Here is a 16,327-nt window from a genome sequence, read left to right on the forward strand (position 1 = left end):
GGCTATACTGATGAACATAAGCTACAAAGAGAACTCGGACCCATAATTGTTACAATGACCACAGGAGATGGGGAAGAAGGAAGCCACACAGCCCTTTGAAGCCATAGAAACTGCAAAAGGAAATGACTGATTTTAAAATGTGAAGAGTTTAATTTCTTTACAAGGAAAAAAACAAAGCCAGAAACAAAGGGCAAAAACAACAGACAGGGAAACAGAATTAAAAGAAAAAAATTGTAAGGCAAGGAGCAATAGCTATATTAAGAGACACATGAGCAATGAAAATAAAATAGGCACTTCTTGTAAGAGGAAATGCAAATCCACAGAGAAATGTTTTCCTTCCTAGAAATCCAACATGCACAAATTGAAGAAAATGAGATAACTTCTATTAAATTAGCAAAAATTTTTCTGAATGATAAAATGGGTGAAAGTGAGGTATATATGCACTGGTCACTGGTAGTATAAGTTAGTATAATCTTTTTGGAAAACAAGATTATGGGGCAGCACTGTGCTGGGCCACATATGTACATAATCTTATAATGTTCAGAGAGGTTACTTAACTTTCTCAGGGTTACACAACCAAGATTCAAAGTCAGGCCTGATGAACCCAAAGTCTAGGAACTTACTGTCTATCCAGCTCTATGATTTTTTCTTTTTATGTCCTTAGAAAGTCCATCTCCTGTGTAATCTCCCTTCACTGCAACACTGGAGATTTGTTCTGGGAAAATCTCAACAGGAAAGAAAGTTTTGTAAACTATTCACTACAGTGTTTTCTTAACAACACTTTCAGAGAGAAAAAAAAATCTAGCTCTCCTACAATCAGACAAGTCCAATATAACAAATGAACTTGTTAGAACAGTATATAGTTTTTAAAGGAAATTATGAACATTATATAGAAACGATATTTATGATAGCTGTATACAAAAAGTAAAAAAATTATTTTTGTAACTAATTTTTTCAAGAAAATCATCTGGGAAGAAAATCTACAAAATTAAAAATAGTTGCCATGTTACTGCTGGTAGGTTAATGGACATTGCATTCGATGATGTCTTTTAATGTTGTTGACATGTTTTTACTGTAACAAACAAGTCTCTTAATGGATGAATGGGTAAATAGATTGCTGTCTATTCAGTGGAATACTACTCACCAGAAAAAGAAAGAATTGAGTGATGTGTGGTTTGGATGAGTGAAAGAAGCTAGACACAGGAAAATAGATTCTGTATGATTTCATTTACAGGAAACTCTAGAAAAGACACACTTTCCTAGGTTTCCTAGGGCCGGGGCTGGGGCTGGGATTGTCTAGGAAGGGGGACAAGCAACCTTTAGGGTGTAGAACTGTCCTTCGGTTTGACTGTGGTTGTGGGTATATGGGTGCATAAATTAAAAATTCACTTTATACACTTTCCATGACGGCATTTTATTATAGGTACATTATAACGCAATAAAATTGACTACAAAAAATTAAAAGACAATGAATTGTTTAACCAAGGTAGAGAAGACTATCATTTCTTGGGTACAGACAGAAACTGACACAAAGAAGAGGAACTATTAGCCTAGTGTTTATCAATCTTTAAAAGCCTACAGGAAAATAATTATTCAAATTTACTTATTCTAAAAGCAAAAAAATATGGCTAAGAAATACAGATTATTTCTTATGCTCAAGACTTTTAAAACAGTGGTAAGGACCAAATCAGACCTCAGCAAAATAATTATAAAGCACCTATGCTGTGAAAAAGTTAATATTTTCCCTTTCTATGACTAAAGTTTTCCTCATGTATCACAAGACGTATTCAACACTAATTTATGAAAATTTTCTAAGCTCATTTTAGGATGACCACAGAAATGAAAATTTTCAGTTTAAGTCACCTGCCTGGACTCTATATAGCACTAAAGAAGTAAGATCTTCCATAGACTGGTGGTTGCCACGGGTGCGGGGAAGGGGGGAGGGCGTGGGGGAGGGTTGGAGTGGGAGCTTGGGATTAGTAGATACAAACTAATAGATAAACAAGGTCCTACTGTACAGCACAGGGAACCATCTTCAATACCCTGTAATAAACCATAACGGAAAACACAAAAAAGAATATATTATATATGTACAACTGAATCACTTTGCTGTACACCAGAAACTAACACAACATTGTAAATCAACTACACTTCAACTAAAGAAAAAAAAAAATCTCCTCTATACCTGTGTAAAAAAAAAAAAAAAAAAGGATCTTCAAAACATTAGTTCCCAGTAGCAGACAATTTCAAACTGTAGAATGAAAAATATCAAAAGATAATCTGTGAAAAAAATTCTTGGTTAAGTTCTGAAAATACAGACCAAGATTACATATGGAGATATGAAAGCAAGTGAATAAAATGGGCTCACTGTATGAACAAATTTGTGACTTCTTCACTTTCAAGTTTAACTCTAAGCGAATTAGTTAATTAGTTAGGAGTGTGGTGACAAGTGGCAACTGCATTAATCAGACCATGGGGTAATTTAATGGCTGCAAACAATTATTGCCAGCGTGGGCGCAGCGGCTAAACCCGCCAGCAAGTCTCCACTCATTGTCTCCTACTGTCCTATTTACAGTCTTTTTAGTAGCAATCTCCACCCCTTTGGCAAGAGTAGCCCCTTTAAGCCTTCTTTTTAAAAAAATTTTTATTGAAATATAGTAGGTTTACACTGTTGTTAAGCCTCCTTATAATTATCTTTTCTCAACAATATGGCTCAAGACAAAAAAAAACCCTGGGAAATTCTCAGCACAGTTCAGAAGCGCTAAATAGCAATTTAGTTATAAAACTGGCACAAAGTTATACAAAATGTTTTCAATAAAGTCTTTATTAAGCACATAGAAAACAGGTGACTGTGAAGGTGTGTGCCTGGCGGTGTGGTGACGACAAATACATGATAGAATCCCAACCGCTAAGGACGAAAGGAAGGAAGGCAGGCTTTTCACGCTAGAAACAAACAGGGAAGAGGGACGGATTTCAGGTCCAAAAGATACATCCACTCAGGGTCTCAGCGGTGAGGTGGGGAACGCCATCCAAGGGAGCCAAGGGACCTCAGGTGAGTCGTGAACAAGTGAAATGAATGAAATGGTGGGGGGGGAGGCTTGTTCTGGGCACAGTAAATCACAAGTTAAGTTCTTTGGTAATTCATTGTGTAATTTTATATTAGGCAAGATGATGTTATTTTATAATATAAAATTTGCTTTTACTCCCATATTTTCCAATACTGAACGAGACTGGGGTTTTTTAATTTTTAAAATTTTATTATTATCTTTTAAATTTATTTTATTTTTGGCTGAGTTGGGTCTTCGTTGCTCCGCGCAGACTTTCTCTAGGCGAGCGGGGGCTACTCTTTGTTGCGGTGAGTGGGCTTCTCATATGCGGTGGCTTCTCTTTGTTGTGGAGCACGGGCTCTAGGCGTGCGGGCTTCAGTGGTTGTGGCACGTGGGCTCAGTAGTTGTGGCTCGTGGGCTCTAGAGCACAGGCTCAGTAGTTGTGGCGCATGGGCTTAGTTGCTCCGCGGCATGTGGGATCTTCCTGGACCAGGGCTCAAACCCGTGTCCCCTGTATTGGCAGGCGGATTTTCAACCACTGTGCCACCAGGGAAGCCCGGAAGGCGGATTCTTAACCGCGCGCCACCAGGGAAGCCCGAGACTGAAGTTTTTAACTGTGGCAAAACTGAGATATAAAGTCAGCCCTTTATTTATTTATTTTTAATTTTTATTGGGGTATAGTTGATTTACAATGTTGTGTTAGTTTAGGTGCACAGCAAAGTGAATCAGTTATATGTATACATATACCCACTCTTTTTTAGATTCTTTTCCCATATAGGCCATTACAGAGTACTGAGTAGAGTGCCCTGTGCTATACAGTATGTCCTTATTAGTTATCTATTTTATATATAGTAGTGTGTATATGTCAATCCCAATCTCCCAATTTATCCCTCCCCCCAACATGCCCTGGTAACCATAAGTTTATTTTCTACATCTGTAACTCTATTTCTGTTTTGTAGATAAGTTCATTTGCAGCCTTTTTTAAGATTCCACATATAAGCGATATCATGTGGTTTTTGTCTTTCTCTGTCTGACTTACTTCACTCAGTATGACCACCTCTAGGTCCATCCGTGTTGCTGCGAATGGCATTATTTTGTTCTTTTTTATGGCTGAGAGCCCTTTAAATCTTTATAATATCTGACTCACGAGGAGTCAACGTATGGATGCATGGGCTCACACCATCAAAAATCCATGGGTACACCCAGCAAGACCTAAATGGTCAGGAAACCCCAGTCCTGGTCCATGGCCAGGCACGCCATTAACATTCAATATTTGTGGAGTCAAAGAATGAAGAGGTTATCACTCATCAAAGACTCTTGTTACTCCCCCACGCATTTCATCAGCCACCATTCTGGTGTGTCAAACACAGGCAGTAAAAATAAATTAGTTGCTACTACTGACTTGAAATAGCTTCATCCTGACTCAACAATTTATAGCGCAACTTGGAAGGCTGCGGAAAAAATGGCTATGAAATTTAGCATATGTTCACCATCTCTGCCCCCGGAAAAACCAGGTTCCTTAAAATGGCTCAGGATCCCTCACAGGTACATATTTATATTAATGTCAGTTGGTATCAATAAGGAATTCTAAAAATACATGAATTCTTAATGAAATAAGCAAAATTCTTAAAAGGTCCTATTGCCAGAGTATACTGACATTAAAGTTGATAAAAAGGAATAATGGGGTTTTTTTTTTAGTAGCTGAAAATACCAGAGGTGACATTTTCATATGTAATTCACAGAAATAATCTCTCTCCATTAACATTTTAACACATGCTTCAAACAAATGTCCTTGAGTCCCAATAGAATGTGGTCCCTTCCCTTCCTTTAATCTCAAAACCTCTGGGAAGGGACTTCCCTGGTGGCACAGTGGTTAAGAATCCGCCTGCCCATGCAGGGGACACGGGTTCGAGCCCTGGTCCGGGAAGATGCCACATGCCACGGAGCAACTCAGCCCGTGTGCCACAGCTCCTGAGCCTGCGCTCTGGAGCCCGCAAGCCACAACTACTGAGCCCGCATGCCACAACTACTGCAGCCCACGTGCCTAGAGCCCGTGCTCCGCAACAAGAGAAGCCACCGCAATGGGAAGCCTGCACACCGCAACAAAGAGTAGCCCCCGCTTGCCACAACTAGAGAAAGCCCACGTGCAGCAACGAAGACCCAACGCAGCCAATAAAAATAAAATAAAATAAAATTAAAAAAAAAAAAAAAAAAAAAAAACCTCTGGGAAAAGGAGCTTTATGGAATTAAAGTATGAAGATACAAATTTAAATGGTATTTGATTTTGGAAGGAAATAAAGACAAATTACATGATAAAACAACATAGCATAATCTATTCTGCTAATAATAGCATAATCTATCCCAATTGTCTTTATTTCTTCAGCAGAATGTAGGGATTATATATATGGACACTAAAAAGTAACTGCAAAGTAAATATTTAAGAATCTATAAATAGAATTCTTATAAGTCTGTTGTGTACATTCATTATGTCAATTTCATGTGTAAATTTTTCTTCCTTTCTAGATGACATGTCCTTTCATCGTAGGACCAAATTTCAAATGCCAAAACCTATCATTTCAATTTAAAAATAAAAGCTAGCAATCAGGGCTTCCCTGGTGGCGCAGCGGTTGAGAATCCGCCTGCCAATGCAGGCGACACGGGTTCGAGCCCTGGTCTGGGAAGATCCCACGTGCCGCAGAGCGACTGGGCCCGTGAGCCGCAACTACTGAGCCTGCGCGTCTGGAGCTTGTGCTCCGCAACGAAAGGCCGCGATAGTGAGAGGCCCGCGCACCGCGATGAAGAGTGGCCCCCACTCGCCGTAACTAGAGAAAGCCCTCGTGCAGAAATGAAGACCCAACACAGCCATAATAATAAATAAACAAATACTTAAAAAAAAAAAAAAAAAAAAGCTAGCAATCACTGAAAACAGGCCAAGCTCCACAAGCTTCCTTATAGCTACGAGAAAGAGCAAACAACCGTGAATCAGAAAACAATGCCCCAAGAGGAAGCCATCAGAGTACCCTCTCCCAGGACGAGGGAGGGCCTCCCTGCCCACTGGCTCACTGTGGCCAGTGAGCTAGTCAGCATGGCCCTGCAGTGACACTGCAACTTGAATAACTGGGAGTCTGTCTACCACTGCAAACAACCACCTTCCATCACAAAGTAAATGGAGAAAGCTCGTGTAGTTAAAGAAGTCCAGGGCGCCAAAATAAAATTGAGAAAGAAAATGTTCAATACTTAAACATCTCTTGAAGTCCAATTTGCAGGGCCAAATCCTATGCCGCCTAGGGTAGGTACACAGCAAAAGGTGCTGTCAGCGGGAGGCTTTTTGTTAATAGGATGAAGGAATGAGAGATGACAGAGACACCTCTCTATGTTATAAATGGCAGAATGCGACATCTTTAAAAGAAAGGCTGAGGGGAAGATGATCACGATATTATAGCCTCGTCTGTTTTTAATTTCATTTTCAGTTTAAGGATACATACATTAGATGTGGGGAAATGATGTGTGATATATATCCATTTAAAAATATACTTGGATTCCATTCCAAGAGGCATTCTTATGAACACTCTAGAAAAGTAAGTGGGGATATAGAACCAAGTTGTCGACAACAACTAGAAAGACAAATCTGGGTGCAAGTAAAGCAGTGACTACCTACCTGCCTCCTGGTTAGAGTGTGGGATTTGGAGTTAGTTAGACTGTGTCTAGATACAGGCTCTATTAGGTGCTGTGTGTGGTTAGACTGGTCACCAACCTCTCTGAGTCACAGAACATAGACAACCATAGTTCTACCCTCACAGGGTCGTTAGAAGCAGAGAGATGGTAAGTCCACAGAGTAGGCGCTCAGTCGGTGTTAGCTGCATTTATGATGAATCAGTTCTAGATCCGCTGACTCCAAATGCTGAACTAACAACTCTGGCAAAGGAACTGAGACCATGCTGATGAAATCTACCAGCCCCACTCAATCAGGCGGGGCTGTTAATAATGCTCGATGACCAGGCTTCCTAAATGCAGTCACTTTATAACAAAGTCCCGGGAAATTTGAGAACTGCAGGAAACCACACAGGTCCACACTGCAGAGTCTTAAAATGATCACTTCTGTGTGATCAGAATCGGTTACCAGAATAAGTCTATGAGAACAGGATGAGACCCAAACAGTCACCTGGTCTAATTGTTGACAGATTTCTTTTTAACTGTAGAACCAATTATTCAAAAAACTTTTTAATTGTAAGCCCCGAAACAGAGGATCTGCTTGCTCCAGTCCCAAACCTGTGATTTTTTTTGTTTCGCTTTTCTGACCGCTATTCCAAGCCAACCACCCATCTGTCCTGAATGTCAGACATTCACCCATCTTCTAAAGAGAGAGGATTCCCTTCCATGACTTGGAACAAGAAGAAAGGACCTATTCTCGCACAGCAGTACAAATGTGATTTCTTTTTTTATTAAAAAAAATTTTTTGAAGCAGAAATGAAAGCTGTCACTTTCTTTTTTTCTTATTTTGGTCACCTTTAATAAAGGAAAATAGGAAAGTAACTTACAATAACTTCCCTAAAGGATTCCTGGTCACTGATTGTCTTATCTCCTACACATCCAGACTGATTCAAGTAGTGGTAGTTTTCTGGCACAGATAAATAAAATTCTTCTACAAAAAGAAAAAGAAAAACACAACATCAGTATTTGGCCAGGGTAAGACATAATTTAAAAGAGTTTTCACTTTGCAACTTTATTTTTTGAAGTACAAAAATAATTCTATGCTCCTAATGGTCCACTATTAAGATTAAAACATTCTCTCTTAATCATCATCTAGGGAAAATAGAATTATTAAATTCGATGGGATGAAGAAAATGTTACTGAAAAAGTAACTGATGAGGATCCTGTGTTGACTGGTGTTTTAAAAATCAAATGTTTAGAAATTAGCGTTATTTGGGTGTGACTTAAAAGTAAAACCAGTTGTAATACATTATGTATTTTTCACAAATATTCTTTAAATCAGAAAAGAACGAAGATTCCAAAACAAACCAAAAGAATTCACAATTTCTCTATTGATGATTTTCCCCCTACGTTATCTGGCTCTAAATGAACGCAGTGTCTTTGGTCATCTCACACATTTCGTTTCAATTGGTGGAAGAGCAACAAAGTCCAAACAGATGTCTCCTCATTCACAGATGGGTTTAAAGGCAAAATGAGCTGCTAGCGCGTATGTCTCTGCAGCTGTCCCATCACTCACCTTTCTCTTCATGCTCTAGCCCTGCCAGCAGCGCATAGAATATGTGATAATTCCTTTCCCCGGGATTTTGCCTTACTACTCGGTTCTGTGAAGAGAAATCAGATTTCTGTTCAGAGATGTTTCCTCTGCTTAATGACCATGAGCCAGTAATTGCCGAAAACAGTTATTGTGAGAGAAAATGTGAATTAAATCACGTTTACTTACTTTTTCTAATAAATCTTCATGTGAAAAGCAATGGCAAGTCAAGGAACAAAACAAGGATACAGGAGGCTCAATTAGTCTTTAGTTTTCTATTCTTTGTTGCCCAAGTAATTACAATTTCCTGTGTCTTGGACATTGAGACTGCTGGTGTAAAAGGTAAGCAAACAGAACAGACTGTTTCATCAAAATCCAATTTCAGACATGACACACGTACCCAGGAAGTATCACACTAGTTAAAGAATTGATTTCAAACAACAAGTATATGATGTTTGGTTAGGAGTCCAAATTTGCAGATTAGGGACATGATATCAGAACTTCCCCAAAGAAAGATGGTTCCTTATCTCCTAGGATAATTAACAGGTCAAGCACAGTAATACTGGAGAAGTAACTAGGTAGAACCAGAAAGAAATGTTTCATATCCTATATCGGTCCTTAGGATAAGCAAGAACAGTTTCCACTAGAAAGTCATAGTACTATAGACCAAAAGCTAAACGAAACAGGATACAATCTACGATTCTCCCGCCCTGGATATTTCCCTTCTGGCAGATGTTCAGCTGAACAAACTTCCCGAAGCGACTGGAGTTGTTGTTATACACAGTCTTGGCGTTGCCGAAGGCTTCCATGATGGGGCTGTGAAAGAAGCCAGGACAGCAGCGAGTGTTAATTAGGGTCCATCTAAAACTGGCGACGACAGTCCTCACCGATGGCAAAGCAGACAACTGCAAGAAAAATCTGAAATCAAAGGGACCAATGGCCATCATGTTTATTTACACAAGAGCCAGATTTTCCCAGCACTTGCTGAAATGGGTTTATAATGCGCGTCCATCTCCGGGCAGAGAACTCGCAGCTGGGTGTGCGGCAGAGGATGCTACAGAGAGTCAAGGAGACCACGACGGCTGGTCCCCATACAGATTAGCCTATATACGCAAGCCAGGGGTTGCACAGGAAAAGCCCCCACTTGAATTCTAGGAAGTGAAAAAGTCCCAGCCCTGGAAATTTCACCCATTTGTTGTATGTCCCGGGGGAACATACAACTTCCTTGGGTCTCCTCCGACTGTAAAATGTGGTCAGACTAGGTCAGGGGTCAGCCATCTTTTTCTGTAGAGGATCAAACAGTAAATACTTCTGGTTTTGTGGGCCATGTGGCCTCTGATGCAGCTACTCAGCTCTGCCACTAGAGCTCGAAAGCAGCTGTAAACAATACACAAACGAGGGTATCTGTGTTCCTATAAAGTTTTATTTATCAAAACAGGCCGAAGGAGGAAGATGAAAACGGTCTAGAGACGGGTGGTGGTGATCGCTGCACAACAATGTGAATGTACTTCACGCCACTAAGCTGTACACCGAAAAATATTGAAAGTTATACATTTTTTGTTATGTGTATTTTAGCACAATTTAAAAAATAAATTTTGAAGGCTAAAAAAAACAAAACCCGAACAGGCTGCAGGATACCGGCGTCAGGCTGAAGTTTGCTGACCCCTGGACTAATTTCTAAGTAATAGGACCTGTAAAGTCCCTACTGGTTCTAAAACCTTACAAGGCACCAATCAGACACAGGGCAATTACACATTTTAATTAGAATTTCAGAAGCTACTGCACCATGGCCCTCTTTCAAAGCTCTGAGGTCACTGCCATTGATGTGGCATTGTTCTGCAACACGAGAGGCTACATAGCGCCATTGCGCTCATAAGATGCCTCCGAAGATTTGACCACCAAGCCCTCTGTGATGTGGTGGACGGAGGCTGGAATTTCTGCCGATAACGAGGCCTCCCAACAGCCAGTCAAGGGCTGCCAGGTAAGAGGCAGCTGCAGAATGTGCCTCTCACTCAGTCACCAACTCAAACGTGGTGCAGCGATGGGGGCTCGGGTCATTCGACATCGCTGTGTGTGTGTGGAGACTTTTCCTTGAGGAATCGTGAAAGCCAAGTCAAGAAAAAGAGAAGAGAGCACCCCGAGTTTCAACTTCTTCCTTAAATAAGCCAAACGGTGAGGAAAGTGAATCCTATTAGTTGGAAACGAGAAACACGATGGCCAAATACCTGCTCTCAAGAATAGCTTGTTCAACGCACGACGTCTTCTCCTTCGAGGACAAGTCCAGAGACTGCTGACTGATGGCTGATAAAAACTTGAGGATCAACTTAGTGCTTTCGGTCTTACCTGCCCCGCTTTCACCACTGAAAGACAACATGCAGAAATTTGTGCTTCTAATTAAACAAAAAACAAAACCCCCCAGCTTGGCCAGTATCAGTCCAATTCGTCCACAGAACAACTTTTCTTTTGAATTTTATTTTAATTATTTTTTTATACAGCAGGTTCTTATTAGTTGTCCATTTTATACACATCAGTGTATACATGTCAATCCCAATCTCCCAGTTCATCCCACCACCACCACCCCCGACCACTTTCCCACCTTGGTGTCCATACGTTTGTTCTCTGCATCTGTGTCTCTATTTCCGCCCTGCAAACTGGTTCATCTGTGCCATTTTTCTAGGTTCCACATGTATGCGTTAATATACACTATTTGTTTTTCTCTTTCTGACGTACCTCACTCTGTACAACTCTTGAACAGTGGGAAAGAGCTCAAAGTGCTAAGTTACAGAGAAGAGTCCCTCCTCCTGCCAGCTGCGTGGCCTCTGTGTTGCCAATGACTCCCTCAGCCTAAACAGAAGGTACCACCTTCACGAGGCTCAGGTAATAAGAGGGACAGTGCCTTTCGTGGCAGCTAAGCTCTGCAAAGGCCGGGATTGGTGTTTTGTTCACTAAAGTGTCACAGACCCCTCAACAGTGCCTGGCTGGCGGCAGACACTCAGTAAGCATCTGTTAAATGAATGAACATGTTAGTGGTAACTTTCTGGTAAATACACACAAAAATGCAATCATTCATGAATAGCGAGGGGACAAGGGAATGACCCTGCAGGTACCCGACCCACACTTGGGCACTTTATTCCCATAATAATCCCATGAGGCAGGCGGTGGCTAAGGGCCTGGGTCAGAATTGAACAGCAGGTCTGTCAACATCCAGCGTCCTGCAGAGGTGCTGCTTCGGCGATGATTAACGAAAAGTGAACAAAGCAACCTCGGGGCGCTGGAGCTGGGGAGAGTGAGGGGCGAGGCAAATGAGAGGAGTTAATGCGATCTGAGCTGTGTCATAAAGGGCCGGCAAACGTCAGCCAGGCAAAGAGGAAAGCGGAAGGATTCGGGGTCAGGCGACCCTGCGAACGAAAGCCGAGAGGCCAGAGGAGCTGCGGGAGGCCTACAGGGGTGGGATTCTGGTCTGGTCAACTGGACCGAGACCAGAGGGGGCAGAGAAAGGGCAAAAGGATCGAGGTCGATGGTTCTGAGGCCACCACAGGAGACAGAAGGCGAAGGCCAAGCCCATCAAGGTCACCCCCGTGAGGAACACAGCTCTGAGGTCGTGCTCCGGAAGGACTGCGGGTCCCTCAGGGAGACCAGCTGCTGTTATGATCTAGGCATGTGGTGGTCAGGCCATGGACAAGTACAACCACGCTGGAGATGAAAGAGAAGAGACGGAGATGAGAGATCTGGAAGGAGAGACCCAATCAATTTTGTGCAAGGCACCTTACTCGGTACCGCAGGGAGAACAGAAGCAGTAGAAGGGCAAAGAACTTAAGAGAAAAGTAAACCCACAGCATAAATAACGGTACACGAACACCAACACTATCACGGGGTAGCAGGTTCACAACTGCTCAAGGGGGGAGATAAACAGATGAGGCCTCCACAGGTTCTAACGCAGCAGCCCCCGCTGAGTGTCAGGAGCTAGGAGGTTATGAAAGAGGAATTCTGCAGATAACACGGTGAATGATTAAGCACATGTAATAAAGGAGAGGAAATGACTCAGAGGTGACACCGTCAGCGCCCTGCTGGATGCTGCAGGCCCAGGGGAATCTCCACTGATCGAAGCCAATCACGGTCATTCCATTCCCTGCGCAGGTGATACGGTGGTTGGCCGTGGGCAGGTGTCAGGATGGCAGCCAAAGAGACTTAACGTCAAGTGTGCTGAGGCTCCTGGGGAGGTATGCACGCGTGCACACACACGCACACACACACGCACACACACGCACACACACACACACACACACACACAAAGAGACCAGACAGAACGTCCCTCTGGCTGCAGACGACAAATACTTGGGAATCCACAGCTATCTTGAGATCGGAAAGCAAAAGGCAAGACAATCAGAGAAGCACCCAGTGGGAGTGGCTGAACCCACAACCCTGACCCCGCCCCTGCCTTGCCGTCTGAGATAATCAAGGCCCACGCAAGTGACACCAGCTCTGGTGGGCTCTTCTGTTATCAGCAACCAGAATCTTCCCAGGGCGGGGCTGAGCATTCATCTCTGCGTATCTGGCACCTGCCTAGCCTGGGGGCTGGCACAGAGGAGACATTCAGCAAGGGGGCACTGAATGACTAGCAGAAACTAAGAGAAAGTTGCAAGAAGAGATTTAAATAATTCTCGATACTTAAAAATATATATCCCATCTACCTAGCAGTTAAATTTTGTTAGAACAAACAAAACCGAAAGGGAGACGTTCTCTAGTTGTAACGTGTGAGGCAGAAGTCATGTTTTACACGGTCCCCAAACCCACCTCTGTATCCTCCAGCACTCAGAGGTGGATGGCATTTCAACCTCCCTTGCAGGAAGGGCAGCGATCGGTAACCAGGACCGAACGTGGCCAACTCAACAAAAAGGCGGCTGAACTGAGCAAGGGGGGTATCCGCTATTTCCACGTCGGGTGGCTAAACACCCTCATAGTCCTCTGGGCTTCCTGCCTTCCAGGTCTGTCGTTTGGGTGCCCTCAGGGTGGCACATCTCCAAAACTAAGCGATGTGTGGCATAAAGTCAAGTCTCTCACTTTCCCACGTTGGGCTGTGAAACAGCAAGAAATAAGCCACTCCTGTGTTATGCCTCTGAGATTTGGGGGATGTTACAGCAATTAGCACAGCAATTAGCCTACTCTGACGAACACGGTAATAATACAGCCGTGGAGAAAAAGCTGTTCAAACTGGACAGCAGAGACTCGTCAAGGAGAAGAAAACCCAAGATGTGCATTGTCCTTCACCCGTCAAGGATACTGATCTACCTCCAGCTTCAGCCCACTTTTTTTCTCATTGTAGCAAATTTTCCTCAAGCATCTTCTTTAAGTACATCTTTTTTGATACGTAAGTAAAACTTGAAACAAAAATGAAACTCGGATTTGTACAACAGTAGTTCTCAAACTTGGCTGGACATGAGAATGACCCGCTGTGTCCCTGATCCGAACCTGTAAGGGTAGAACTCAGTTATCAGTATTTTAAAAATATTTCCAGATGATTCTACTATGAAGTCAGGGTTGGGAAGTACTACTCCTGAGAGCAATTTCACAGAATTCAGATACGACTGCACCAGGAGATGAAAAAGGTGACTGCATATACGAGTTTGTGGAAGTGTGGCATGAACAAGGTAAAGAATATAAATAACTCACAAATTGTTAAAACCCAGACATATGCCAGATGTCCCCAGACATTAACATCAAGGTAACAGGACTCACTTTCATTTAACTCTCCTCTTCTTCCTCCCCTCCCCTGCCTGTGACTTTAACATTCCTCATGAAAACATTTACTGAGGGTCACAAAACGTGATCTTTAAAGCGATGGAGGAGCATCTCTGCAGGTATTCCTTCCTTCCCGAAGGATCCATGTGCCTGCTGTGTGTCAGGCTGCACTGAGGGCTGGGAAAACGCTCCTGAAACAAATGGCCACGGACAGTATTTATGACCCAGCAGCAGCAGGAGATATCAAAGAATCACAAATTACAGTTAATGCTGTCAAGTATAAATCTCAGGGGATGGGGGGATTCATAATTTAGATGGAGGGCTCAGGTTCAGCGAAGGCCTTTCTGGGGAAATGACATTTAGACTGAAATGCAGAGACACGCACAGGAGTTAACTGGGTGAAAACTGAAGGACGGGGAAAGGAGTGGGGAGGGGAGGGAGAGCCTCCCTTTCCTGCTTGAGGAAAGGGCTTGGAGCCTCGGGGGAAAGGGAGAGCAGCCTGCACGGCCAGTCGGGAAGGGAAGGGAAGGGGCTGGGGTCCCACTCAGAGGCCACTGCTTTCTAGTCAAGTATGGAACTGGTTCTTTTCAACAGGGGAGAGGGGAGAGGCTGGAGATGGAGTTTCATTGCCAATGGCCAGTGATTTAATCAATCGGTCAAGCCTATGTAATGAAGCCTCCATAACCCCAAAAGGACAGGGTTCAGAGAGCTTCTGGGTTGGTGCACACGTGGAGGTGGAGAGCGGCTCCCTGGAGGGGGCAGGGAAGCGCCTCCACTTTTCCCACACCGTGCCGTGTGCACCTCTTCCATCTGGCGGTTCCTGAGTTATATCCTTTCATAGTACAGCGGTGATCTAGGAAGTAAAAATGTTTGAGTTCTGTGTGGTGCTCTAGCAAATTAATCAAAGCCAAGGAGGGGGTCGTTGGAAGCTCCAACCTAGAGCTGGTCGGTCAGAAGCACAGGTGACAAGATGACTGGCATCTGAAGTGGAGAGAGTGGCAGCCTTGTAGGACTGAGCCCTTAACAACCTGGGGGATCTGACGCTGTCTCCTGGTGGAGTTAATTGCTTGGTGAACCCGCTTATACACGCTATGTGATAATACAGCATGTATATTATAGCATTATAATGGTATAATGACTAAGCATATACTCCTTTGCTTACCATACCACAGAACTATAAAGCCAGAATAAATTACATAATTCAATACAAACAAAATATAACACCAGTAAAATCCAAATTAACAAGACTAACCTAACCCCCTGGTTAACGCTGTTTTGCGCAAACTGAAGCGCTCCTGGCACTGAGACTGTCCACTGATTCTCCTGGGAGCCCGGCAGCCTCTTCCACCACGGGCGCTGCGATGACTCACGTATTCCACCTGGTTCCTTTATTACAGCCTCGATAAAACATTAACTCATACAGCAATCATGGTGTTAATTCACCTTCACTTACAGCGAACACATCACTTACATATCCAGTCCTGCATTTTTCTCATTAGCCTGTGGCAGCTACAGTCCTAACCCTTGGCGCCAACGTGACCACAAACACAAACATGGGCTTCAGAGAAAACATGTTCACCCAGATGAACCAAAATGAGTTGATACCGTAAAAAAAAAAAAAAACTTTTTAAATCGTGAAAATGAAAAAGGGAAAGAAAAATAACCAAAGCACTGATATGGGGCCTCAGAGGCCATATTAGAAGTTCTGAGAGGGCTTCCCTGGTGGCGCGGTGGTTGAGAGTCTGCCTGCTAATGCAGGGGACACGGGTTCGAGCCCTGGGCCGGGAAGATCCCACATGCCGCGGAGCAACTGGGCCCGTGAGCCACAGCTACTGAGCCTGCACGTCTGGAGCCTGTGCTCCGCAACAAGAGAGGCCGCGATGGTGAGAGGCCCGCGCACCGCGATGAAGAGTGGGCCCCGCTTGCCACAACTAGAGAAAGCCCTCGCACAGAAACGAAGATCTGACAAAGCCATAAATAAATAAATAAAATTAAAAAAAAAAAAAAAGTTCTGAGAATTTTTCGTAGGCAGAATGGAAAGTCTCAAGACAGTTTTTAAGCAGGAGAGCGTCATGATCGGGGTCAAGGTTTTAAAGAATCACCCGGTGTGGAGTGTGGAGTGAGGAGGGTGGATCGAGGGAGACAAGAGGGGAAGCCGGAAGTGAGGGCAGAGGCTAAGGGGAGGGGGCAGCAAAGAGGAGAAGCCAGCAGTCCCCAGATAGACGGTGGAGGGAGGAGGGAGGGGACAGCTGGCAGCCCTGGTCTGGGTGGTTGGTAAGTGACAGGCAAGCGGGGGAAT

General features: G+C 43.5%; 1 protein-coding gene across 1 annotated transcript in view; it reads right to left on the reverse strand.

The window, feature by feature from the left end:
* MYO10 (myosin X) overlaps window positions 1-16,327 on the reverse strand; it is a 214,682-nt gene that overhangs the window by 83,300 nt on the left and 115,055 nt on the right. Inside the window, 5 exon segments of the mRNA XM_036845816.1 lie at window positions 7,586-7,689; window positions 8,275-8,359; window positions 8,479-8,492; window positions 8,981-9,105; window positions 10,515-10,649. Of these exon segments, the coding sequence (XP_036701711.1) occupies window positions 7,586-7,689; window positions 8,275-8,359; window positions 8,479-8,492; window positions 8,981-9,105; window positions 10,515-10,649 (463 nt within the window).

This window comes from Balaenoptera musculus, chromosome 3 (assembly GCF_009873245.2).
Source record: "Balaenoptera musculus isolate JJ_BM4_2016_0621 chromosome 3, mBalMus1.pri.v3, whole genome shotgun sequence".
Taxonomy (NCBI): Eukaryota; Metazoa; Chordata; class Mammalia; order Artiodactyla; family Balaenopteridae; genus Balaenoptera; species Balaenoptera musculus.